The sequence below is a fragment of the Bos indicus genome, chromosome 4 (assembly GCF_029378745.1).
Source record: "Bos indicus isolate NIAB-ARS_2022 breed Sahiwal x Tharparkar chromosome 4, NIAB-ARS_B.indTharparkar_mat_pri_1.0, whole genome shotgun sequence".
In the NCBI taxonomy this organism is placed as follows: domain Eukaryota; kingdom Metazoa; phylum Chordata; class Mammalia; order Artiodactyla; family Bovidae; genus Bos; species Bos indicus.
In genome coordinates this window covers 13,808,743-13,836,504 of record NC_091763.1, presented here as the reverse complement: position 1 = coordinate 13,836,504, position 27,762 = coordinate 13,808,743, and the positions used below count along the sequence as shown (strand labels likewise).

The 27,762-nt window shown below is 42.6% G+C and overlaps 1 protein-coding gene and 1 long non-coding RNA gene across 5 annotated transcripts in view; one reads left to right on the top strand and one right to left on the bottom strand.

The window, feature by feature from the left end:
• Nucleotides 1-27,762, top strand: part of SLC25A13 (solute carrier family 25 member 13) — a 231,063-nt gene that overhangs the window by 192,784 nt on the left and 10,517 nt on the right. For all 4 annotated transcript variants that reach the window (XM_070787512.1, XM_070787511.1, XM_070787513.1 and 1 more), the window contains 2 exons: nucleotides 744-884; nucleotides 22,963-23,101. In XM_070787512.1, the coding sequence (XP_070643613.1) occupies nucleotides 744-884; nucleotides 22,963-23,101 (280 nt within the window). The remainder of the gene's footprint in view (nucleotides 1-743; nucleotides 885-22,962; nucleotides 23,102-27,762) is intronic.
• On the bottom strand, nucleotides 22,735-27,277 carry LOC109558228 (uncharacterized). Its single transcript, XR_002180627.2, has 2 exons — nucleotides 26,812-27,277; nucleotides 22,735-23,199 (listed from the first exon to the last, which is right to left on the bottom strand). It is a non-coding gene; the product is annotated as an uncharacterized lncRNA (long non-coding RNA).

Here is a 27,762-nt window from a genome sequence, read left to right as displayed (position 1 = left end):
GCCATTTGCCAGAATGAGCACATGTTGTTCATAGTTTTGGCTGTAATTGATTTAATGCATATTTTTTGTTTTTACTACTTTGACATTTATCTTGTATGAAAAGAGCAATTCTATACTCAGGTTAATACATAAATAAAATATAACAATACCTAAGGCCATAAAATGGTGTTTGGTGAGGGATCTGATTTTTTAAGAGAAGTCAAAAATAGCTTTCATCTAAGTTTGCCTGTTCTCTGGCAATTTTTGAAATAGTGATGGAATTGTGAAGTATTTATAAAAAAAAACATCATGGGAAAGCCCATGTTCTCCTTGCCCCCTTCCCGTGCTGAGGAAGGCACAGTCGTGTCTCTTTAACTGGACACCACTTGACTTTCATTTCGTGGCTGCCTTTGTGTGCTTGGCTTGAGTCTTGTGGTGGCAGTTGATTGCGCTTCAAGGAATGTTTGTCATTGTAGCGAGAGAACTTGGGGGAGACCAACAGGAGTCTCTCTGTGTCGGACCAGGTCTCTGGTGTTTGCTGTCTTTCAGCCTCCACGTGAAGGATACAGAGCCTGACCCAAGTCCTCCCAGGCAGGCACTGTATTTTGATTCAAATTCATAATCGCTGTTTTAATTGTTGGGGCAAGAATTGAAACTCCAGTCTATTGAGAATATAATATCCTGTGCTCCTTTGAGGAGAATCACTCATCTCTTCCTGAACCACCTTGCTTTATACTAAATCTTTTCTTTTCCTCCTTTTTTAGGCAGGGGGCTCTCAGGTGATTTTCACCAACCCTTTGGAAATTGTCAAGATCCGTTTGCAGGTGGCCGGAGAAATCACCACAGGGCCCCGAGTCAGCGCTCTGTCCGTCGTCAGGGACTTGGGCTTCTTCGGGATCTACAAGGTGAGTCCTGTTAGTCGTTTATTTGAGAGCATGCTCATCTCCTACCCTAGTAAGTGTTCATTGGTGTGAAATTGATTCCTCACATTTGTCTACCTGGAGAAGATCTTCTGCCGGAGCTCATAGGGCATCTTCATGCCAGTTAGGAAGAGGTGCCCCTTCCTGGCATCTGCCAAGTAGCTGTCCTTAGAAGACATAAATCAAGGATGAATGTGATGCCGTGACCCCCACACACAGTTTGCCACGGCACTGGCTGGAGTTTTGTTTGGATTTGTTCAGGTTCAGTTCAGTTCAGTCGCTCAGTCGTGAGGTCGACTCATGGGGTCGACTCTTTGCGACCCCATGAACCGCAGCACGCCAGGCCTCCCTGTCCATCACCAACTCCCGGAGTCCACCCAAACCCACGTCCATCGAGTTGTTACTGATGTAAAAATCTGGTTCTCAGCGCTGCTGCCCATGAATGGTAGCTGCCAGGCTCACAGGGCACCATCTTGCAAGGGAGATGGGCTGAGTTCAGTTTCCCCACACATGCGAAGCCCATACTGCTGCTGCTGCTGCTAAGTCGCTTCAGTCGTGTCCGACTCTGTGTGACCCCAAAAATGGCAGCCCACCAGGCTCCGCCGTCCCTGGGATCCTCCAGGCAAGAACACCGGAGTGGGTTGCCATTTCCTTCTCCAATGCATGAAAGTGAAAAGTGAAAGTGAAGTCGCTCAGTTGTGTCCAACCCTCAGCGACCCCATGGACTGCAGCCCACCAGGCTCCTCCGTCCATGGGATTTTCCAGGCAAGAGTACTGGAGTGGGGTGCCATCACCTTCTCCAGAAGCCCATACTAGATCCGGAATTTATGTTCTGATCCTGTCGTTCCAAACCTCTCCGCATGTGTGCCTTGTCATAACTGTTTTGTGTGCCAGCCATTTATCATTTAGGAAATAGTTTTTGAGAACAATTGCAAAACAAAAACTTTAGAAGATTCTTCAAATTTGTTATTTACACTTTTCTGCCAAAGAAGTTGTAATGAACTAGAACTAGCTTTGTATTATGCCCTGCTGTAAGGCTTCATCAAACATAAGGTGTTCACCGTTTTTCAATGAGAAGATTTAAAAAAAACAGTTTCATGGCCAATTTGAATAAGTAAACCTTCAGGGATATAAGAAGGTAAGTCAAATGTCTACTTAAAATATCTTTCATTTATTTACACATAGATATATAAAATCACATTGTACAGAATTAATGTAGCTTTTTTCTATGTAAACATATCTAGAAATATTTAATTCTTCATATGAGTTTTGAACCAGTTTCGTGATCACCACTTAATCCACATTTTGAATCAGCAGTTCATATGGTTTTGCAAAGCCTGCCATCTTCATTTTCATTCCACACTGACAAGAGGAAGGCCTTTTGAATGTTGTGTAATACTGGCCCAGGAAACCTTGTCCCACAGACACGTAACATTAGAGTTGTTCCTTTTTTTTTCTATTCCCAATTTATCCTGAATGGATATAAATGGTCCATGTGTAACATACTGCCTTTTCAAGTGAACTTTCAATGCCTAGTTTTGCCATTCAGCACAGCATTTATAGAAGTATCCCCTAGGAATATTTTTTTATCCTTTTCTTTATAACTCAGTTTTTTAGGTGACCTTGGTAAACAATCAGCGTGAGTGATAACTGAGGTTGTTTCAAGCAAGTCTGCCTTCCTCACCTGGAACTCTAGACTTCTCAAGGTCAAGCAGTGGGAAGAGTACTCCAAGATCTGAGCCTTTGTGAGGATCAAATATGATGTGATGCCCTCTTAGTGTTTTGGGGAGAACCTTGCCCTTTATTTAGACATCTTGTAGTGTTTAAGAATAAACATGTTGATTTTTTAAAAGTGATTTTATGTATGTATGTATTTTTGGCTGTGCTGGGTCTTCATTGCTGTGTGGGCTTTTCTCGAGTTGTAGCGAGCAGGGGCTACTTTCTAGCTTGGTGCCCAGGCTTCTCATTGCAGTGGCTTCTTTTGGTGTGGAGCACCGCCCTAGGGCACCTGGGCTTCCGTGGTTGCAGCCGTGGGCTCCGTAGCTGTGGCTCTTGGGCTTAGTTGCTCTGTGGCATGTGGGATCTTCCTGGATCAGGGATCAAAACCTGTGTCTCAAAGCCCTGCACTGGTAGGCAGGTTCTTCACCACTGAGCCACCAGGGAAGTCCTATGCTGGTATGTTTTTTTAAGTAGCACTTAAAATGCTCAGTGTGATCGTGCAATGGAACACGATTTACCAAATTGTGATCCAGCTGTAAGACATGAACAGTATTGTCATGAGGCATAGTATTCATTATCAATTGGAAGAAAAGTCATCTTCTGTTCTGAATCTTTAGGCTCGTGCAGACTTTGACATGATATAGCAGCATGTCATTCTGACAAGATGCCAAGCAGTCTTTCAGTGACTGGTCTGGTAAAAAGCACTTAGGTGCTATAGCAATGGCTGCTATCGAAGTGTCTAGATAGATAAAACGTTAAAACTTGTTTGCTGACACAGAAGCAGAGACTGTTAAACTACCTGCAAATGATACAAGACTGAGACTCAGTCCTTTTCATCTTCATAGTATTTCATAATCTTAATCCCCTTTAACACCCCTTGGAAGGAGTCGGTCTCCTAGTTTTGTAGTTAGGAGAACAGAGGTGCCAACGGTGGTATCTGAGCCGAAATTGAGGCTCAAAAGTTTCTTGTTTCCACTTTTGTGCGAAAATGGCTTTCTTGACATGAGCAGGATTGCTCAAGTTTGAGCAAGAGACCTCTCCCATATAAAGTTAGTTTAATTACTAGCCTGGTGTCTTAATCTAGTTCAGAGGCATTCCACAGGCCTGGCTGCTGCCTTTCAAAACACTGCTTTCGGTGTATTGGTAATTACCAAGTGAAGTCACTAACAATTTGAGCTTTGAGCTTCTGGAAACTTGATTGCCTTGTGAGAGAATGACCTGGCAGGCAGGCCCTTCCATTCTGCTGGCCACGGGTGTCCTCAGCAGATCACTTCTCCACTCACTCAGTCTGATTGGGCTGTGTTGCCACCCTGGCTCATTCTCATTTGTTTTGTCCCACTTTCCAGCCTTAGGTTTTCTCTCCCGTGAGTTTCCTTTTCTCTGGGCTTATCTACTTTGCCCCAATCCTCTGTGGTCAGAAATCTCTATTGATTCCAGATCCTGTCTTTGAGGGGCATTGCCTGGAGAATCCCCATGGACAGAGGAGTCTTTGGGGCTACAGTCTGTGGGGTCGCAAAGAGCTGGACACGACTGAGTAAAGGGACTTCCCTGATGACCCAGTGGCTAAAGCGCCATGCTCCTAGTGCTGGGGGCCCAGGTTTGATCCCTGGTCAGGGAACTAGATCCACATGCAGCAACAAAGATCAAAGATCCTGCGTGCCTCAACTAAGACCCGGTGCAGCCAAATAAATAAAATTTAAAAAAAAAAATTTTTTTTTTTAGGGCTTCCCTGGCAGCTCACCTGTTAAAAAAAAAATCCACCTGCAATGCAGGAGACCCCAGTTCTATTCCTGGTCTGGAAGATGCCCTGGAGAAGGGAACGGCTACCCACTCCAGTATTCTGGCCTGGAGAATTCCGCAGACTGAGGAGCCTGGTGGGCTACAGTCCGAGGGGCCACGGAGAATCAGCCGTGCCTGAGCGACGTTCACAGCTTCAGCATTGCTGTGTGCTGTGCCAAGTCGTTGCTTCAGCATACCTCTTTTCAGTGCTCAAGTTTTCTCTGTTTCTAGTCTTGGTGCCAAGTAGAAAATTGTCAGTGACCTGGGGTGACTAATACTGTTAAATCTGGTTCAGTGTCCCTCTGTTAAGTCTTGAAACAGAGGACCTCTATCCTAGTTTTAGGTGGGCCAGATAGTCTTCCCTTTCCTTCCATGGCCCCTTTTGTTTGCTGCTGTTAACATGACAATGTGGGGCCTAGGAGGGCTGAGGGGAGGCTCTGTCTGTGTGTTTAGACCTGCAGTGTTTAACCTCACTTAATTGGACATAACCAGGCTTTCTGTTTTTCTCCTGAATTGACTTGCAAAATACCCGGCTATTCTAACTGTGACTTCCCAGTAAAAGGTAATTAGAATAGTTGCTTTCGATATACATTTGCAACTGAAAAAATGTGGATGTGGTAAACATTTCACATTCCTAAAGCTAGAAATAGTTTAGATAGAAGCAGACTCTGTAAACAAAACACCTCCCATTTTGGTAACATTTAGAGAGATTGTTACAATTCAGAGTCCACAGATGATTGAAGTAAAGGCAGGTAATTAATTGTCCTTGAAAGAGCTATTTGAATATAATGTAGTTTTTAAAAATCTGCAACTTTTTAAATATATTAAATATATATACTACTACTTTTAAATATGTATACTACTTTTTAAATATATATACTACTTTTCTTAAACCATGAGTTGGTATTTCCCTTTCATTAGGTAACTATAAGCAAAATAAATTCTATAAGTGATATGTATCTACTTTTGATTATTGCTTTTCCTTAGGTGCCAACAGAGCTTTATTTAGGGCATAGATTGCACCTTCTTAATGAAATAGGATTTATTTCATGTTAAATGGTCACACAGTTAAGATAGACTGAAAGATGCTTCCTTATGAAGCAATGGAATAATTCATGGCTCTTTTTGAGAACAAAAAGTGGTCAGTGAAGCAATCAAGCTTTGTTGAAAATTGTTTTCAGATTGTGTAATTGCAAATCAAAGACTTCCATCTAGCATGGAAGGTCACCTAGGAATATGAGCCCTCTCTGCTGTTTTCTAATCAAAGGCCTCTGTCCCACTGTATTTGACAGAGTAAGTCATCCCTTCAGTACCCATAGGGGCAGATGCTCAAGTCCCTTATATAAAATGGTGTAGAATAATGAATACAGTTGGTCTTCTATGCACAGGCTTCACATTCAGCTGTATATTCCATCCAAATTCCTGGATGTTGTGTTTGTGTTCTCATTCGAAGTGTGTATGTAAAGGAATTATTGGAGCTACTGTTCATAAAATCAGAAAGCAAGTAACGAAGTATGTTCTTGATTCAGTTCGGTTCAGCTGCTCAGCCCTGTCTGACTCTGTGAACCCGTGGACTGCAGCACTCCTGGCTTCCCTGTCCACCACCAACTCCCAGAGCTTGTGCAAACTTGTGTCCATCGAGTCGATGATGCCATCCAACCATCTCATCCTCTGTCATCCCCTTCTCTTCCTGCCTTCAGTCTTTCCCAGCATCAGAGTCTTTTCTAAGAAGTCAGTTCTTTGCATCAGGTAGCTAAAATATTAGAGCTTCAGCATCAGTCCTTCCAATGAATATTCAGGACTGATTTCCTTTAGGATTGACTGCTTGGATCTCCTTGCAGTCCAAGGGACTCTCAAGAGTCTTCTCCAACACCACAGTTCAAAAGCATCAATTTTTGACTGCTCAGCTTTATGCTCCAACTCTCACATCCATACATGACCACTGGAAAAACCATAGCTTTGACTGTACGGACCTTTGTTGGTAAAGTAATGTCTGTGCTTTTTAATATGCTGTCTAGGTTGATCATAGCTTTTCTTCCAAGGAGCAAGGGTCTTTTAATTTCATGGCTGCAGTCACCATCTGCAGTGATTTTACAGCCCAAGAAAATAAAGTCTGTCACTGTTTCCATTGTTTTCCATTTGTATGCCATGAAGTGATGGGACTGGAGGCCTTGATCTTCGTTTTTTGAATGTTGAGTTTTAAGCCAGCTTTTCACTCTCCTCTTTCACTTTCATCAGGAGACTCTTTAGTTCCTCTTCACTTTCTGCCATAAGAGTGGTGCCATCTCCATATTTGAAGTTATTGGTATTTCTCCCTGCAACCTTGATTCCAGTTTGTGCTTCATCCAGCCCAGCATTTCACATGATGTGTACTCTGCATATAAGTTAGATAAGCAGGGTGGCAATATACAGCCTTGACGTACTCCTTTCCCTATATGTAACCTGTTGTTCCATTTGGAGTCTATTGTTCCATGTCCAGTTCTAACTGTTGCTTTTTGACCCGCATACAGGTTTCTCAGAAGGCAGGTAAGGTGGTCTGGTATTCCCATCTCTTTCAGAATTTTCTACAGTTTGTTGTGATCCACACTGTCAGAGGCTTTCGTGTAGTCGATAAAGCAGAAGTAGATGTTTTTCTGGAATTCTCTTGCTTTTTCGGTGATCTAACGGATGTTGGCAATTTGTTCTGTGGTTCCTCTGCCATTTCTAAATCCAGCTTGAACATTTGGAAGTTCACTGTTTATGTACTGTTGAAGCCTAGCTTGGAGAATTTTGAGCATTACTTTGCTAGCGTGTGAGATGAGTACAATTCTGCAGTAGTTTGAACATTCTTTGGCATTGCCTTTCTTTGGAGTTGAAATGAAAACTAATCTTTTCCAGTCCTGTGGCCACTGCTGAGTTTTCTAAATTTGCTGGCATATTGAGTGCAGCACTTTCATAGCATCATCTTTTAGGATTTGAAATAGCCATCACCTCCACTAGCTCTGTTCATAGTGATGCTTTCTAAGGCCCACTTGACTTCACTTTCCAGGATGTCTGGTTCAAGGTGAGTGATCACACCATCGTGATTATCTGGGTCATGAAGCTCTTTTTTGTACAGTCCTTCTGTGTATTCTTGCCACCTCTTCTTAATATCTTCTGCTTCTGTCAGGTCCATACCACTTCTGTCCTTTATTGTGCCCATTTTTGTATGAAATGTCCCTTGGTATCTCTACTTTTCTTGAAGAGACCTCTAGACTTGATTATTCTGCTAGTTATCTCAAAGGGATATTGTTTGATCTTTTAAAGTGAAAATACAAGTTTGTTTCAAAACAAAATCAAATAATTCATAAATGTCTGTGAGAATGTAAAATTTTCTCTTTACTCCTTACCATTCTATTTTCCCTTTAAAAGATTACCACTGCATATATTTTTTATAAGTAATTTAAATTTTTATTTATTTCTCTCCTCCCTCTCTCTCTCCTATCACAATTTGTACTCCTTACCATTCTATTTTCCCTTTAAAAGATTACCACTGCATATATTTTTTATAAGTAATTTAAATTTTTATTTATTTCTCTCCTCCCTCTCTCTCTCCTATCACAATTTGTACACACACACACACACACACACACACATCAATATTATATCTGTGTTTTTTTAACAAAAACAAAATCCGTTTGAGCACAGTGTATCTTAATGTTCTTTTCTCATTTAATAACTGTATACAGTGTTGTGTTGTGTTTTGTTTTGTTTTTAAGCAGTTTCTTACTGATGAGTACTTGTTTCTAGTTTGGGGACATTACAAGCAATGACAGAGTGAACATCCTTGCAGATATTGTGATATACTTTTGTGAATAAATACAATGAATCCCTAGCAATTAAATCGTTAGGTTAAGGGGCATGTGCAGTTGTTAGCATTAGTAGATTTTGTCAAGTCCCATCAGTTTGTCACTTTTATCTTAGCAATATACAAATATGTCAGAGTAATTTCTGAAGATAGCAGTTTATAAAAATACCTGCTTTTGTGAGTTCTTAGCCCCACATAAGGAAAACAAGTGTTTAGTCATGGCTTGGAGGACATTGTGCCATGCTAATTTTCTAATATCAGGGGATGTTTATATGGCTTTACAACCGCCAAAGCAGTAATTCATCCATCTTTCTCTTTCACCTGAAGCTCTGTGAAAGCTTCCTTGTGGGTTTCTCTGTTTGACTCTTAACTCCCTCAAGTCCATAGTCCCCACAGCAGCCAGAGTGATCTAAATTTAAAATATAAGTCAGATTAACTCATTCTGACTGTTTGCCTGGCACTGGTCTAGTTGTTTAGAATGTCACTATGAAAAGCCAAGTCCCTGCTGACACTTATGTGGGTAAAAGAAGTCAGCCATTCAGAAGACTATATGACATCAAGTGAGGCTGAGAACCTTGAAGAAAAAGGAGGCAGGATGAAGGGATGGAGAAGGGCCAACTCCAGATGAAAGATGAAAGTGGGGGTGGGGGGTGGGCATGCTTTTAAAAGGGCTTCCCTAGTTGTTCAGATGGTAAAGAATCTGCCTGCAATGCAGGAGACCCATGTTCAGTCCCTGGGTCGGGAAGATCAGCTGGAGAAGGAAATGGCTACCTACTCCAGTATTCTTGCCTGGAGAATTCCATGGACAGAGGAGCCTGGTGGATCCCAGTCCATGGGATCGCAGTTCAGTTCAGTTCAGTCGCTCAGTCATGTCCGACTCTTTGTGACCCCATGAACCATAGCATGAGAGGCCTCCCTTTCCCTCACCAGCTCCCAGAGTATACCCAAACTCATGTCCGTTGACTCGGTGATGCCATCCAACCATCTCATCCTCTGTCGTCCCCTTCTCCTCCTGCCCTCAATCTTTCCCAGCATCAGGGTCTTTTCAAATGAATCAGCTCTTCGCATGAGGTGGCCAAACTATTGGAGTTTTAGCTTCAGCATCAGTCCTTCCAATGAACACCCAGGACTAATCGCCTTTAGGGTGAACTGGTTGGCTCTCCTTGCAGTCCAAGGGACTCTCAGAGTCTTCTCCAACACCACAGTTCAAAAGCATCAGTTCTTTGGTGCTCAGCTTTCTTTATGGTCTAACTCTCACATTGATACTTGACTCGGACATAATAGAGTGGTCAGAAAGGCATCTCTGAGATGATGATATTTGAGAAGAAACCAGAGTCAAGAGGAGGCTAGTGTGCCTAACAGAAACCATGTCTCTGGTGGAAACTTGTCTAGCAGCTTTTGTGCTACTGCATGTAGACCCCAGCCCTGGCCCCTTCCCTGCCGGCCCTTCCTCTCCAGTCTGCGCCCTGGGCCCCGCCCCCTACCTCCCCTCCTACTCTGCTCACTACACTGGCCGCCTTTCCTCTGCAGATCCTTCAAGCTCATCCCTTCATTTTCAGTTGCCTGAAGGCTCTTCCCCTCACATCTTAGCCCCGCAGATACCTGCTTGGAAGGACACCATGTCCCTGGCTGTCACAGCCCCTTATCCAGGTCTCTAAGCAGCCCATCACCCCCTGACACTCCCATCTTGCCTCTCCTCTTCCAAAGTGAACTGTGATAGCAGAGACCTCGCTTACTCACTGCTGCGTCCTTGTGACAGCTTCTGGCGCACGAGTAGACATTTGATCGATATTCATTGAGCAAATGAATGGTAAGCAAAAGCCAGGTGTTGCCAAGTTATATAGCAAGGATATGAAAGCACAGAAAGAGGATAAGTTGACAAGTAGGGACCAAAGAAAACTAGGACACTGGGGAAGTTGAATGTGAAGGAAATAGCTAATTAGGTGAGAGATCGCTTTCCCGAGCTCTGAGGCCTCCATTTATTTATCCACAAGCTTTGCCCTGGGCACTAGAAATATGTGAGTGAATTCTAATGCATATTTTTTTTGAATTATCTATTTATTTATTTGGGTTGTGCTTGCGTCTTCGTGGCTGCGTGGGCTTTTCTCTAGCTGCGGTGTGTGGGCGTCTCCTGTTGCAGGGCGTGGGCTCTAGGCACGCAGGCCTCAGTAGTTAACGGCCCACAGGCTCAGTGGTTGTGGTGCACGGGCTCAGTTGCATGTGGGATCTTCCCAGACCAGGGCTTGAACCCGAGGCTCCAGCATTGGCAGGTGGATTCTTTACCATTCAGCCACCAGGGCATCCCTAATGTATGGTTTAGGAAGTAGTTTACCATCTCGTGGGAACAGCAGACAGGTAACGAGATCGCTGGACTACATGTGCAGTGGAGAAGGGCTGCCAGAGGGTCAGCCATGCAGCGTTCCAACAGAGATAGAGCTGACACGTAGTAAGAAAGCCAGGAAGGCTTCCAAAGGGGAGATGGCATTGAAAGATGAGGTGTAGTTAGCCAGGGAGAAGGCAGAGACAGACGGCATGATCCGGTTTGTGTTGAGGAGGGGTCATTCAGCATCAGTGTGGAGAGTGCTGTGTTCAAGAGCAAGAGGAAGGCTGGGGATGGTGGGGAGGAGGGCTGACCATGGCCTAAACTAGGGCGCGATGGTGTGTGTGTTGAGGGGGGTGTTTTTCGGGGGAGGTGATCTATTTAAAGGGTATGTGAGAGTTACACTTACCAAGTCTTGGAAAGTAATGAAACGAGAAAAGTATAGGAAGATTAAAAGCCAGATTTCTGGCTTGAGCATCTGGTGGATGATGATACTGTAAATTTTGTAATTTCATAATATTTGACAAGCTGCAAGAGACCTTAAAAAACCTTCTGTTTAGTGTTACCTTTATAACTGAGGAATCAAAGCACAGAAATCTCAGGAGAATCAGCTCGGTGATTGGCAGGTGGAGGTACAGCTGGACCGAGCCTTCTCCTGACTCCGTCTGGTGGTGTTCTTACTCTCCCTGCTGGATGTAGGGCTCGAGCCTGGTCAGAGGATGGGAGCTTGAGATGTTCTTTAGGGGTCATGTGCGTGCATGAGGCTATGAGAGTGGGTACAACCCCCAAACCGATGGGACACCAATGATGGAACTCAACAACGGCCCTCGTTTGGGTGCAGGAATAAGTAAGTGTGGGGCAGAGGGTAGTAGAAACAGCTGTCCAGTGGAGAACTGGAAGGAACAGGTGGGAGCCCCAGGAGTGACGAGCTGGAAGTGGAGGAGAAAGAGGTGAGTGCTTTTCAAGTCCTGCAGAGACCAGGGGACTGAAGTCCAAGAAAAGGCCCGTGAACTGAAAGATGGAAGTCACCAGTTATCTTTCATGAATCAATTTAAGGAGAATGGCAGAGGTAGAAACCTGGAGGAGAAAAAATTCACAGATACAAACCACTCAGCCTAAAGATTTAGAAACAAAAGGGAAAGCATATAGCAATTGGAAGAAAAAATGGAGCTGAGCAGCAACGTTAGCAGGGAGAAGAGGTTGGGAGATTTATTGTTTTTTTTTTTAATTTTGTTGGGAGAACCATGCCTGTCTGTAGACAGAAGAGTCACTGACGATGGAAGGATTTGAAAAATCTGAAAATATAGCAGGGTCAAATATGGTGCTAGGACTTTCAGGAGGGGCAGAGGCAGGGTCCAGCATTAGGTGTGTATGTGTGTGAGTGAGTGTGTTAATGTGTGCACACAAGCTCTTTAGGGCCAATGCTCACTCTGAGCTAGGCCTCATGCTTAGCGCTTTATACAGTTTACATCATTTAATCCCTATTACAGCCTATTCTGGGCTCCCCTGATGGCTCAGACAGTAAAGAATCCACCTACAATGCGGGAGACCTGGGCTTGATCCCTGGGTCAGGAACATCCTCTGGACAAGGAAATGGTAACCCACTCCAGTATTCTTGCCTGGAAAATCCCATGGACAGAGGAGCCCGGCGGGCTATAGTCTAGACTATAGCCTAGACTATAGTCGTGTCGCATAGAGTTGGACATGACTGAGCGACTAACAATTACTTACAGCCTATGATGCAGATAGTTTTTTGTTTTTAAGCAGTTCCAAGTTACAGTTGAGGAAAGGAACACATGATGGGTTTAGGTAATTTTTCTAAGGTCGTATACCTTATAAGGAAGTGGGAGGCTGGGTTTCAAACTCAGTGCAATCTCTCTGTGGAACGCAAGGTATCACAAAGAGATATCAAGCCGGGTAAGAGAGAGCCTGTGCCTGATAGATAATGCAAGGAAGTCCAAAGACAAGGTTCCGTGCTATGCACAGATATGGAGCAGTGCACAGGTCTGGTGTCACTGTTGACACTCGCTTGCTAAACAAATGGAAATAAAAAGAACTGCTGCTGCTGCTACTGCTAAGTCGCTTCAGTCGTGTCCGACTCTGTGCGACCCCAGAGATGACAGCCCACCAGGCTCCCCCGTCCCTGGGATGAGAGGTCACTAAATGCCATGGATTGTGTGATAGTTTAGGCTAGGGTAGTTAAAGGATCATTTTTTTCCTAATTGCTTTTAATACCAAATGCTTTTTTAAAACGTTAGATGCTGCTAAGTCACTTCAGTCGTGTCTGACTCTGTGTGACCCCATAGACAGCAGCCCACCAGGCTCCCCGATCCCTGGGATTCTCCAGGCAAGAACACTGGAGTGGGTTGCCATTTCCTTCTCCAGTGCATGAAATTGAAAAGTGAAAGTGAAGTCACTCAGTCGTGTCCTACTCCTAGCGACCCCATGGACTGCAGCCTACCAGGCTCCTCTGTCCATGGGATTTTCCAGGCAAGAGTACTGGAGTGGGGTGCCATTGCCTTCTCCGAAAACGTTAGATAGAATGACTCAATTTTGCTTTGTTTTGTTGTTTAGAATAAGCACGTTATCTTTGATCTTACATCAGCTCTTTAAATTATAGAAATTAAAACTATCCATTGTGAGGCAATTCTGTTTCCTTAACTCTTGCATTGACCAACGTAGCAGTTCACAGTCTGCCTGCCTTGTGGAGAGACACATAATCTGACAGTGAGCCAAGTGGCTATCATTCCAAATGATAGTATTGAAAAATAACTGTGTGCCTTCCTGATAACTTTGTCATTAATATCTGCCATAAAATGAACATTTAGGACATTTTGTCTTATTAAAAGGCAAAATTTTAGAAATTAAAGAGTATCAAGTACATCAAGAAGCCAGGTTTTGTATCTAATGTGGTGTGAGCTTGTGTCTAATATTCAAAATGATGTAATATTGTCCATATTGTGCTTAGAAGTTTGCATTAAAAGAAAATAAACTGGAAGAAAATATTTTAAAAATCTCTCTGTTCCTACATTTCAGATGCATTATCTGTAAAAAGAGGATAATAGTACCTACACTTGTAACAGCAAATAAAATGGGACACTGTGAAAAAATATTTTTTTATTAAATGATGCCTAAAGGAACTGAATGTGCTGAACAGGACTAGAAAAGATCCTTTAAAATATTACAAAATGGTTAGTTTTTTTTCATCATTCTTCCATTCATTCACCAAATATTTGTTGAGGGCTGACCTTCTATGAGGTGTGCTGAGTTATGTAGATGAGTGTGGCCTCATTGCCTTCAGAGTGATGAGTGTTAAGGGAGGTGAGAGAATAATTCTAGTGCCGTAAAGTTCTTTCAAAAGTTAATGTTAACAGGTAGTATAGTTTTTAAAAGAAGAAAGCTCATCTATAAAAAGGTATGTAATAACAGAACACAGGGAGGCCGGGCGTGCTGCAATTCATGGGGTCACAAAGAGTCGGACACGACTGAGCAACTGAACTGAACTGAATCTCCTAGCCTCATGCTATGGGTAACCTATCTTTCTAGAGGCAAACATTTTTATCAAGTTAGTATTTTTATTTTGTTGTTGTTTCTTTGTTTTTGTTTTTTGCTAAGTACCTGCAGGATTAGTTTCAACAAAACACTTTTTTATTTTAGCTTAACTTTTGGAATATAATTTGCTGTCCTTTATATTTAGAAGTACTGAAACGATGCTACCAGTCCACTGTTCATAGAGGGCTCTGAATATATTTTCCAAAAGTGATAGGTATATTTCTTATAATTTGTTCTTTCATTTCTCTGGTTTCAAATTTTGACCATGGTCTGTATTTAAAAGATGGCTAACTTGAGAGATATGCATTGAATATAAAATAAAGGAAATATGTCTTGTGACAGCCAGAGTCCTATGTGGGGTATAATCAGTGTAGCAAACAACTTTAAATTTACTTAATAGAATTAGGTCTTTTGCCAAATAGAAGATTTGCTCTTAGCCTGGTAAATGTAGAACTCTCTCTGTGATTCATGTAGAAACCATATAGGAGTCATACTCCAGCTGCCAGCTTTTTAAAGACTATGTCAACTATTTGTATTTTCCTCTTTGACAGGACAGTGTGCTTTTCATTGATAATAGTAATTATCTTTATATCATCACTTTTTTCATTGAAGATGCTTGTACTAGGCACTTCATATTAATCATTGGATTTAAATTAAATCTTATGTCAGTACAAATGTTCCTCACTGGTTTTGGAGAGGAACTTGAGGTGCAGAGATTTTAAGAACTTTGCCCAACATACGGTAGTTAAGTGGCAGAATAATGATCTGAGCCCAGGTTTCTGACTCTGCAGCCTGTATTCTTGCTCTTGCAGTATCCTGGCCATTGATGTGGAGTTGGCAGAATTCAGATATAGAGCCACATTTGAGATGATATATTTTGACTATTTCTTTGAATGCAGTCTACCTCTTCTCATCCTCTTTGAGAGGACTTGCATGTAGATGTGCATAAGTGTGTGTGTGTGTGTGTGTCTGTGTGTGTGTGTGTAACTGAATCACTTTGCTGTACACCTAAAATTAATGCAGTCTTGTAAATCAAATATAGTTGAGTAGAAAAGCTTTTTTTTTTTTTAATGCTCTCTTATACTGTATAGACAGCATGGAAAATTGCTTTGTTTCTGAGTGGAGGGAGAGAGAAGGGGGAGGGGGGAACCCTTCCCCTAAGCATCAGGAGTGCCAAGCTTGTCTCACATGAGTTTACATGAATTTATGTTTCTTGAGTGATATGAAAGCTCTCAAGATATAGGAATTTATTTTTAAATAACCTTGAATTGGTAGTGCCTCTAGCTACCTGATAGAAGAACACAAGTTTTCTCAAGAGGAACCCACCCTGAGCTCAGATGTTAAAGAATTTTCATAGATAATGTTCCAAGGAAAATGAGCAGCTCTTAAACATCTCAAATCACACAAGGAAACGAGGCACTTTAAAAAGAGGTGGCAGACGCAACCTGACAGCATTTTAAACCTTCAAAGATTCAAAATTTCAAAATTATTGTAACTATAATGTGAATTTTTTTAATGTAGAAGTGAAAATATTTATGTTGATTGAAATTTAAAATTCAACATTTCAAAATTCTGCCTTTAACAGCCAATTAAACACAGCTGAAGAGAGAATTAGTGAACGCGAAGATAAGAGAATTACTTGGAATAGAGACATAGAGTGGTACACAGGGAATTGTGAGCTGGTTTAATATGGGTATAAACAAAAACCAGGAGGAAATGATGGCTGAAAATTCTCTGCAACTATTGGAAGCTATCAATCTAGAGATTCAAGAAGTACAGCAAATCCCAATCTGGATAAATTAATCCAGACTAGACATATCGGAATGAAGCTGCTAAACACTGAAGCTGAAGAGAAGCTGAAGGGTGGCTGGAGAGGAAAGCAGATTGTCTTTAAAGGGGAACAGTTGAACTGTTGGCTAACTTAGAAGCAGGAACAGAGGAAGCTGGAAGTCATTTGAATGACATTGTCAGTGTGTACAGAAAAAAAAAAAGCCTTTCAACCTAGAATTCTGTGGCCTATGAAAATGTCTTCCAGGAACAGGGTAAAATAAAGATATTTTTTTAGACTAGCAAAACTCTGAAAACATATCATTGGTAGAATCTTCCCAAAGGAAATTCTAGAATGCACTTCAGGTAAGACGAAAGTGATTCCAGCTGATAGTTTGGAGATGGACCAAGGGATGAAGAGCAAAGAAAGTGGTAAATATTTACTCTAAATGACTTTGTCTGAATTTAAATGTAATATCTATATATAATGGTAATTATAATGCTTAATGTAAGTTGAGCTAGAATTAAATACATAACCATAAGATGCAGTTGCTTGTAATTTAAATAGTCTAATGTGTAAGTATCCTGTAAAAGGAAGGTGAAGATTACAGAGTATTAAAATTTTCAGGATCTAAACCTGGGGACTAGAAACAAAGTGTGCAACTTATAAATGAGTAGCATGGAGAAGCTGGGGGAAAGAAGGCAAGAAAGGAAAGAAAAATTGAAAACATGGGGCAGAAAGATTGAAAACATGGGACATAGTTTACAGATTAGCTTTGTGAAGAAGACAAGACGTGTTTGAGACTAAAGTCCCATGTGGTAAAGCTCTCCATCCCATCTGAATGATGAGCATCACTGATGGCCAAGCAACATGCAATGGTAGAAGACTAGAGAATTACACCTGGCACCGGTGTGGCATTTCCTACCCAAATCCCTCAAGTTGTCAAGGTGCTTTTGTTAGGACTGCAATGAAATTAAAGAGACACCAATATCCTAAAAGTCCCTGGACTAAAGAAAGCAAAGAATAAACATTGAGATTGTATATACAGGTTGACGTTAATTTCAGCGTCACATACATGGAGTCTCCGGTTGTTGACTGGTTGATTCGGCTTTAACACCAGTGACACAGCATAACGGGCGAGGCGCCAGTGGTGTTTCTCAGTAAGATGCTGAAATGCACCCTTTTCAAATCCTTAACTGTCCCTTGACTGGGTGGGAGAGGTGCTGCCAGGTTGAGTATCCAAGGGTTAACTCGCTTGGGAGAAACCAAGAGGAATGCTCAAGGATCAAGACATGACATGCCGCCCATTGTTTGCAGCTCCAGGATCAAAATATACAATTATACATGCCAAATAAATTCTAAACCTGGAAGGCAGGAAAAGAGGGGTGGCTCTGCCTACAGGTGCCAGAAGCATTAAATAACCTTCCCAGACAAGGTGCACCACTGTTGGCCTGAAGGCTGCAGGGTCCCCCCGGTCTGGCATTTTCCCTCGTGTTAGACAATGTGAATTCACTGCAGGAGTCTCTGTTAAGCCTCCGTCTCCCAGACCTGCTGGCTCCTGGTGCCGGGCCCTGACACAGAGGTGCCTTTGTGAGTGTAATTACCTTCCCCTGTATTAGAAGGAGTCTGTTTGGAGTTCTGTTTGTAGGTGCAGCTAGAATAGGCGGGAATTAGCATGTGAAAAGATCTGCCCTGGCCCTGACTTCTTTATCAGCCACCATCCTTCAGGATTTTTTCCCCTGCCTCGGATTATCGGGCAGGTGTGATACCATCCAAGATGAAGAGCTTTCAAAAAAGGAGAAAGACACTGGAGATAGCAACGTGTATGTGTGTGTAAAATACAAATCCTGTTGTGTTACATCTTTAGACAATTTCATGCCAGACAGAGCTGGCAGAGTAAACTTGGGTGGATGATTCCAGCAACTTAAGAACTGATTAAAGTTCCCTTGGGCTTTCACCATAGTGTTCACATCAGAAAAAAAAAAAAAAATTAGACGCAAAATAAATAATTCCTTTACCCTGGCTGTGCTGTGGCCAGCGTCTCTAAACTGTCTAATTGTCCTGTCCATCATGGACTATTAACGTGGGGATAAGTGAAGTTCCTAGACCTTATCAAATAGAATGGTGATCGAGAGACTCTGGATGGATATGGGGTTGGAATGGAGCCAGAGTTGATAATTAACCTAGATCTGAGTTTTGATTCTACTTCATTCACATATAGGTCTCCCCTAAGATGCCTTTTACTGTTCCTGTGTGTTATTAGTGGGTCTTTTATTAACAAGAAGAAAAAAAAAAACATAATTTCCCCTTTTTGGTGAAAGAGTGCTTTAATGGAGAATAAGAAAATTCGATGATTGCATTTTTCATATATTAATTTCCCCCAAGTGATTTTACTGTGTGTACAAAGGAAATTCGGGGCCAGCCAGGGAATGTCTGAGGGCAGAGCTGTCTAGAGCAGGGAAATCTGTGGATTTTTCTTACGGGGAGGAACATTTAAAGATTTATTTTGGGTGGTACACCCTTTGTCATTTATTAATTTTTTAATGGCCAAAGTACTTAATTTTGTGTTGCTGACGCAGGTTTTTGGGCAGCATGGAATGTTTCCCTTTATTATTAAATATAAGGTTGCCTGTTCAGAATGGGTAACGACTTAGTAAAAACTGTACGTGGGGCAAGTAGCGTTTGAGTCAAACAGGTTTCTGTTTTGATGTAGGACGGGAGAAGGGGTGTTCACCACAACGTGAAGGATTTATCAAGGAATCTGGGAAACGTTCTCAGTGCTGGAACTTGAAAAGCCTCCCTCACGTCCGGCCTCTCTCCGTGGTGCGGGAGCAACAGGTCAGGTGTTGCCTGAGGCAGCCTTACAAATCGGCACCTGCCTTTGTGCCTAGACCTGAAGGAAGTGGTAGGGAAAGGAGACCAGGGAAATTTAATAAGTCTGTGCCTTTTTCCTCAACCCTTTTCAGAGTTAGCTTTCCTTTGGAATTGGGCTTTAACGCCTGGCATGTGAGAGAGGCGAGGGGCACCTCATGGCTAGGGAGAAGCCGTGGGCTGCCAAGAGATGCCCGAGCAGGTGCCAGGAAAGGCAGGGACCACAGACCTCCTCGTCCCCACCAGTCCTCACACTTGCACTGGATTTGATAGTTTACCTGGGACTTTAATAATTATTTCCTTGTGGATTCCCAAACCCCTGTTTCCCTGCGGGCCCCAAAGCAGGCAACCTTTGGTCACCCTTTTTGGTAGAAGTGGAAGATTTCGCCTTTAACTTTCCTCCGTGCTCCTCTATCGCCCGGCCATATAGCCCCAGGAGATGGTACATCTGTTAGGCCCCAGGGCCCCTTCATAACTCACTCAATGGAAAGTAGAGTTTTTAAAGGTTTTCATTTGTGGACAAGACATCCCTGCTTCTATGGAGCAGAGATGGTGGCTGTTCCACAAAATATCTTTATTCTTCCATTCTTCTCTTCTCTTCCTTTTTTTTTTTTTTTCAGATAATCAGAAACCTAAAACCTCTTACAGGGTCTCACCTTGGCTCCAGCACGTGTAACTTATCTGACCACATGGTTGATCCCTGGTAGAAAAAGAGATAACAAATTCCCGACCATTTTTTCCTTTCATGTTTCACAGTATAGCTCCGCCTTTTCCTCCGATGGGTTTTGTTTGTTCATTGTGTTTTGATCAAGTCATTTTTCTTCTTAGTCATCTGGAACTGTTTTCAAACATCTCTTAAAGCATACTACACCTCTTGTTAGTCTCTTGTTCTCACAGTGATACATGGCTTATTGCCATGATTTCAGGAAGGCAGAGTTCCTTCTCGGGAAAACCCAGCTGCTTCTTCACTTCGCCTTACTCTTCTGTGTCAGAGTAAGGGATGTTTCTAATTTCAGATCACATATTGGTGTATCCCAAGCCTCTCATTTCTCCTTTTAGTTGTGGTGTTTTCTATGCGAGTCGGCAAAGCCAAATCCGTGTCACCAGGAATGTGTCTTAGGCCCTAACAGCCAAGGTGTTTGTTGTTTTCTAAATTAAATCAGATGGAGTTTCTGGCTGTACTCTGAAGTAGGCAACAGTGATCCAGGCAGACAGAAGAGCATGCAGCGATCTCAGGATAGCGTCGAGGAGGCGTAGACAGTGTGATGTGTGTGTGCTCAGTCGTGTCTGACTCCGCAACCCCATGGACAGGCCCCTCTGTCCATGGGATTCTCCAGGCAAGAATACTGGAGTAGGGTTGCCATTTTTTCCTCCAGGGAATCTTCCTGACCCAGGGATTGAACCCGCATCCCTTGAGGCTTCTGCATTGGCAGATGGGTTCTTTACCACCTTGCCCCTGGGAAGGCCAGACAGTGTGGGGCCGTGTGGAATCCACTCCTTGTCTGTTTTCTACTTACTTTGAAAGAGTGGTGTTTGGGTTTAAATGAATGAAGAGGAGGTATGTAAGAGCTTGCTGTGCCTAGCTTAACCGTCATCAAAGAAGATGCAGAGTGATAGGTGTGCCTTGACTGGTCAGATGAATGAGGCTTTCACTGAGAGGAATCAGGCTGCCCAGGAGACGAACATGGGACAGGGAAGCCATTGCAAAGCCTTGACAAAGGTGAGAATACCGGGTCTAATCCATGGGACAGCCAAAACCATGGTGACGGTGGAGTTTTTGAAACAGCACATAGAAAAGAAATGTAGGCGTTTTGGCTAAGGCTATGTTAGACCATATCACCCCTCACTTGCCCACAGAAAAGAAAACCAGATAGCATGAGTCGAAGGAGAAGAAAAGGTGTAAATGAACCACAGAAACAGGATCCCAGATGTGGAATGGTTGTTACTATTACTTTTGAAGGTGGCGCTCCGAAACATATATGGTAGTTGTACTGTTTATCAATTGTTAATATTCTCCTGTATTGTCTGAGATCAGCACTTAATACTTTATAATCAGAGAGGAAAATATGTTAAAGGGAAAATATTACCAGTAGTATTACCAGCGCATATAGACTAGAGTGCTATAGATACAAAGATTCGGGAGATGAGGTCAATAGTTAAAAACTAATAGATTAGTAAAAAGCAAGCTTTGTGTGAGGAGTGACATCACTCTAAACAGTTACTCCAAAGTGACTTGTTTAGGAAGTCAGTAAAATGGCACTGTTTCGTTTTGCTTTTTTTAACCATACAGAGGGAGTCAAACATGAAGAAGTTTTAACTGATCTTAATTTGAGATGGTCATTTGGTATCTAATTTGAATGTCTCCTGGACAGACTCTGCTTGTGAGCAAATAGGGAAGAGAACTTACAGGCAGGTTTGGAGGCAAAATAGGGAAGAGGAAGTGAAAATAGACAAACAAATGAGTAACAATATTACCCCTACACAGGAACTCCCCAGATTATAATCTTTAAAAAAACAAATCGTTAGGAAAGGATTGAATGCTGCATGGATACTGGTGTTACCCTGTACTTTTTCCTCTTGAAAAAACTGGGCGAGATGGCAAAAACTCGAGCATCCTGCATTTTGGACTCGTCTCTGGCACTGCCTCCAAGGAAGTCCTTTGAGCAAGTCAACAGCAAGGCCCTTAATAAATATGCAGTTGATAGGTTAACTGTCCTGGGCATCATTTTGCACATGTATAAAATGAGGAATTTGGCTCTGATGAATGCTGTGGTTCTTCTTTTCAGTTAGTCATTTAACAGGTTGGGGTTAACAGGAGTGTGGGCTGATTGGCCACATGTGATAGAGATATGTCCTTTATTTATTTATTTAGAATATCTGTACTCACAGTGGGCAGAGGCAGCTTATTAACACATCCATGGGTGAGTTGGTTGAAGAACAGCCAACATGACAGAATCCAGATTCCAAGCATTTGTTCCACTTGGAAGGATGGGCCAAACCAGGATGAAGTTTAATAGGATTAAACATAAAGCCCTGCTTATGTTACTTGTTTAGGGCAATCAATTAAGTTACAGTAGACCTATGTTAATAGCAGTTCCTATGAAAAAGACTAAGGGTTTTATTACCCACAAGCTCAGTGTGAGTCAGGAGTATAATTCGGATGTTAGAGAAGGAAAGGCTACGATAACAGATGTGTAGTGTTAAGGAGCTTTGACAGACTGAAGCCTGGCATCAGGCTAATAGCCGAGATCCAACATCACTAGATCTCAATAAATGTCACTGGGCTTGGCTAGATCTGTGGAATCGAATGGATTCATTCCTGTCTTTGAAGAATCTCTCAATTTGGTGAAAATTTTTAGGTATTAGAAATCTGTGAAAGAAATGGTGTTGAAAAGGGGGGCTTCCTTCCCATTTAGCCTACCTAAAACACATTATATGTCTTGTGGTTTTTGGTAGAATTTTATATCATATTTCTGGGCATGCATCAATTTTCAAGGCCTCCCCATAGCATTATTTTGGCACCAGAAATGATTTGGTGAAGACCTTGCCTTAGCTGCTAATTGTTCTACACAGAGCTCTTAAATGTACAGGAATTATTATAAACATTTTAAGGTTTTAGTACAGGCATTTATCAACATTTCATAGACCCTGGAGAGTAGGGTAAGTACATGAATAAATTGGGGGATCCATGAACCCCTTGAAAAGGTATATAATTTTTTACATATGTGTAATTTTTTCTGGGAAAAAATCCAACATTTTCATGAGAGTCTCAAAAACAATACAAAAAACAACCCCCTTGCCCTGCCACCTCTATAATTTGCCCACTTCCAGGTGTATAACGAAGAGGCATCTTGATTGTTGATGCCTACCTTCTGAGAACAAATCCTCCTTGAAATGCCAGTGACCTGCCCTCAGTTAGGGATTTAAAAGGATGTTGCAGGCAGAGTTCCAAAACCGTTTTCACCAAAATCTTACCCTGAGAATAAGGAAGAACTCTCCCTTCTTGCTCATACCATGCAATAAAATGCTTTATTTTAAATTACAAAATTCTGACTTATTACTTGCAGAATCCGGGTTATGTATACTTTTTTCCATTCCCCTTTCAGCTTGTAAGTACACATTTGGTCTTCTCCAGGAATATTTTGTTCTGAGGGAAGTTCCAAAGAAGCTTGATCTTCTCAATGGGATATGTGTTTCATGTGGTTTCTCTTCCTTTGCAAACACACAGGGTGCCAAAGCTTGCTTTCTGCGGGACATTCCTTTCTCGGCCATCTACTTCCCGTGCTACGCTCATGTGAAGGCAGCCCTTGCAAACGAAGATGGGCAGATCAGCCCTGGAAGCCTGCTCTTAGCTGGCGCCATAGCCGGTGAGTGTCCTTGGAGCTCTGCTCCCACCCATGCCCCTGCGCCGGGGTCTTTGCTTAGTTCCTGATGTGAGATGGCCAAAGATTGCTTTGAAGAGCTCCTGAAAAGAAAGGGAAAGAAGTGAATCTTACTTCTGGCAGATCTGGCTGTTAGACAAGCTTCATTTGTTAACTACCTCCCCGCCTACCACCACCAAAAAAAAAAGGTGGGGGGGGCTCGTTAAAGATCGGTGCATTTTGTAACATTGTCAGATTCCAATTCAAGCTCATATCCTTTCGCGGGTTTCATTTACTAGTGTAAGAACAAGAACTATTCCGTCAGACTTTTTTTTTTTTTAATGTTAATGTGAGAAAAAGAAAGTGAAGTCACTCAGTCGTGTCCAACTCTTTGTGACCCCATGGACTGTAGCCCACTAGGCTCCTCCATCCATGGAATTTTCCAGGCAAGAGTACTGGAGTGGGGTGCTGTTTCCTTCTCCAGGGGATCTTCCCGACCCAGGGGTTGAACCCGGCTCTCCCACATTGTGGGCAGACACTTTACCGTCTGAGCCACCAGGGAATCCCTTAAATGTCAATACCTGAGCCCTAAAAGTGTCTAACCGAAGTAATACATAAAAGCTCATCCAGGAAATTTAAGCAATAGTTATCCTCATCGAGAGAAAAGAAATGTAGTGGAACTGGAAGCTGCTTGGGTCCGATTCCAGCTAGCTGTGTAAGGTTATAAGATTGGAGTTTGTGCATGTACTGAATCTCAGCGAGAAGTGACTGTCTTCTCTAGTGCTACTGTGCAAGTATGAAAGGAAGAAAACAGATGCGGAAGTTGGCTTTTCCATTCCCAATGTAAATCCCTTGAGGAAATCTGGTTATAGCCCCAACAGGAATGACTGTGCTCTTTGAGGCGGCTCCTTGTTTAGAGACTCCAAGGGTAGAACAATCTGGATTATCTCCCCGGGCGGTGACAAACATGTAATGAGCTAACAGACCTTGAGGCAGTCATGGGGTGCCTGGCTTCAAAGTTTCCACACAGGGGGTGCTCTCCTCAGACGTGTGGCTTGCCTCTCTGGAGACCTACCCCCTGCTTTGAGAAACTTTCTCCAGTCTTGTGACCCCCTGTGTCCTGCCTGTAGCCTGAGGAGCCCTGGAGGCAGGAACCCCTGGAACTACTCTTTAAATTCCTACTATTCTGTTGGGTGCTGTGCTCAGTCATGTCCATCTTGAACCCAGGTCTCCTGCATTGCAGGCAGATTCTTTACCATCTGAGCCACAAGCTCACGAAGTGAAGGCGTTAGTTGCTCAGTTGTGTCTGACTCTTCACGACCCCTTGGGCTATAGCCCACTAGGCTCTTCTGTCCATAGGATTCTCCAGGCAAGAATACTGGAGTGGGTTGCCATTTCCTTCTCCAGGGGATCTTCCTGACCCAGGGATCAAACCCGGGTCTCCTACATTTCAGGCAGATTCTTTACCATCCGAGTCACCAGTTCAGTTCAGTTCAGTCGCTCAGTCGTGTCCGACTCTTTGCAATCAATGAATCGCAGCACGCCAGGCCTCCCTGTCCATCACCAACTCCCAGAGTTCACTCAGACTCACGTCCATCGAGTCAGTGCTGCCGTCCAGGCATCTCATCCTCTGTCGTCCCCTTCTCCTCCTGCCCCCAATCCCTCCCAGCATCAGGGTCTTTTCCAATGAGTCAACTCTTCACATGAGATGGCCAAAGTACTGGAGTTTCAGCTTTAGCATCCTTCCTTCCAGATAAATCCCAGGGCTGATCTCCTTCAGAATGGACTGGTTGGATCTCCTTGCTGTCCAAGGGACTCTCAAGAGTCTTCTCCAGCACCACAGTTCAAAGCAGTCAATTCTTTGGCGCTCAGCTTTCTTCACAGTCCAACTCTCACATCCATACATGACCACTGGAAAAACCATAGCCTTGACTAGACGGACCTTTGTTGGCAAAGTAATGTCTCTGCTTTTCAATATGCTATCTAGGTTGGTCATGACTTTCCTTCCAAGGAGTAAGCGTCTTTTAATTTCATGGCTGCAGTCACCATCTGCAGTGATTTTGGAGCCCCCAAAAATAAAGTCTGACACTGTTTCCACTGTTTCCCCATCGATTTGCCATGAAGTGATGGGACCGGATGCCATGATCTTCGTTTTCTGAATGTTGAGTTTTAAGCCAACTTTTTCACTCTCCTCTTTCACCTTCATCAAGAAGCTTTTTATTTTTAGTTCCTCTTCATTTTCTGCCATATGGGTGGTGTCATCTGCATATCTGAGGTTATTGATATTTCTCCCGGCAATCTTGATTCCAGCTTGTGCTTCTTCCAGCCCAGCATTTCTCATGATGTACTCTGCATATATGTTAAATAAGCAGGGTGACAAAGCCTTAAATTCTTGGTTAATCGTTTTTCTTCAAAGGTGGTGATATTACTGTATGAGGCAGGGTTGTCCTTACCTGGCAGTTCAGGAAGCCTTATTATATGAATCCACAGTGAGATTACTCTACCTACATCAGAAAATCATGATTTTATAACTAGAGCATAGAATTCCCAGTTTTAATGCCTGTTTGGCCACATCAACTCACTGTCTCCTTTATATGTCATTTACAGATGTATAAATGATAATGTTTTGAGCCCAAAGGTTATAATACCATTTATTTCAAATCACTTACCCAAAATAAGTGAGAAACTTACCAGCTTACCAGTAGGACCTACTGGGGAAAACTAGCATACCACTTAGAATCCACCTGCCAGTGTAGGAGCCATGGGTTCAATCCCTGCATTGGGAAGATCCCCTGGAGCAGAAAGTGGCACCCCACTCCAGTATTCTTGCCTGGAAAATCCCATGGATAGAGGAGCCTGGAGGGCTACAGTCCATGGGGTCGCCAAAGAGTGGGACACGATTTAGAGACTAAACAACAACAACTCCATTATTCTATGAACCTAAGATAATCATCATTTAACATTTTTGCTCATTTCTGCCCCTTGGGTGGTTTTTAACAGGGCTGTGATCACACTGTGGGTATGTTATTCACTCACTGTCATTTCTGAAGCGTTGGTCACCATCATGGCAAAATGAAAGACGGCAGGTGCTGTGGGCTCAGGCTATCTAGGTTCAAATTCCAGTTTCCCCACTGAAAGCTATGTGACCCAAATGAGTTACTTAATGTCTCTCTGTTTGTTTCTCCACCTATGGATGGAGCTATGAATAGTCTTAGTCTCATAAGACTATTATGAAGATCAAGTGAATTAATAGGTACAAAGATCCAGGAAAGAACCTGGGACATAATAAGTATTTTTATTATTTTTTAATTTTTTTCTATTAAGTATTTTTGAATGTTCAGTACTAGTATTAATTTTCTTAATTTAAAACTTTGTAAACGAAATTTTTAATTGCCGCATGCTTACATCATCGTCAATCTTAGATGATAAACTTTTTTTCAGAAAAAATGTAAATACATAATATTGTTAAACATCTTTGCGCAAAAGACTTTTCTCTGTTTTAGATCATTTCTTTGGGAGACATAAATTCTCTGAAATGAGTTTGCTGGTGAAAAAAAATATATATATATATATATTATTTAAAGGCATACTGGTTTATATCCCCATGCTGCTATTATTTTAGCCCTCTAACCATCCTATCATCTTTCAGAGTTGTTCTCCAGATACCATCTGTATTAGTTATTGGTTACCACATAACACATTATGCCAAAACTTACCAGCTTAAAACAACATATGTTTATTATGCCAGGATCTGTGGGTCAGGAGCAGCTTCTGTGGGTGCCCTCTAGCTCAAGTCTGTTGTAGGGATGTCAGCCAGGGCTCCGGAAGGCCTGGCCGGGGTGGAGGAAGCATTTTCAGGATGGCTCGATCACATGGCTTTGGCTGGTCCATTGATTCCTTGCCACGTGGCTGCTCTGTGGCTCCTTGGGTGTCCTCATGCCACGGCCGCTGGCTTCCCCCAGAGCAAGATGAGGGAGGGGTAGGAGAGAAGAAGAGAAAGCAGAAGTTGCAGTGTCTTTATGAACAGTCACACCCCTTCATTTCCACACTGTCCCATCGGTCATTCTGATCAGCCTCTGTAATGTCACGGAGACGACAGAGAGGCAGAGGTCAGAACATCAGGAGGGGAAGACCACTGAGGCCCATTTGGGAGCGAGCTGCACTGTGACCATGGAAGGACTCCTTCCATCTTACTGTCCACCTCCCCTTCCCTGTAAGGCAGGGTGATATGTAAGACAGAGGTTGTCATTGGTGTTTTTCTCAAAAGGACAGATCAGCCACAAAGCTTGATGATCTTGAATATTCCACAAGTCTGTATCAACTGTGTAAGGAGAACTGAGCGACTTCCTTAATTTCATAACAAATATCAGAAGCCATGGCAAATGTCATGACCTCCAGTCTCATTAAAATTAAGAAGGTTTTGGTTACCCTGTTTTTGAGCCTTGTTTTGGAGGTGCCAGTCAATATGGTAAACGTGAAAGGGAAGTAACAGTCATAAGTATTAGAAGAAATGAGTCTGTCATTATTTGAAAATGATTATTTACCTGAAAATCCAAATTAAAATATCTAAAAATGAATCGGGAGAGGACATGTTGATGGGGTGCATAGTCACAAAGCCTGGGGAGTAGGTAGGTTCGAAGGCCAAAGTGATCTTTGTTATCATTAAG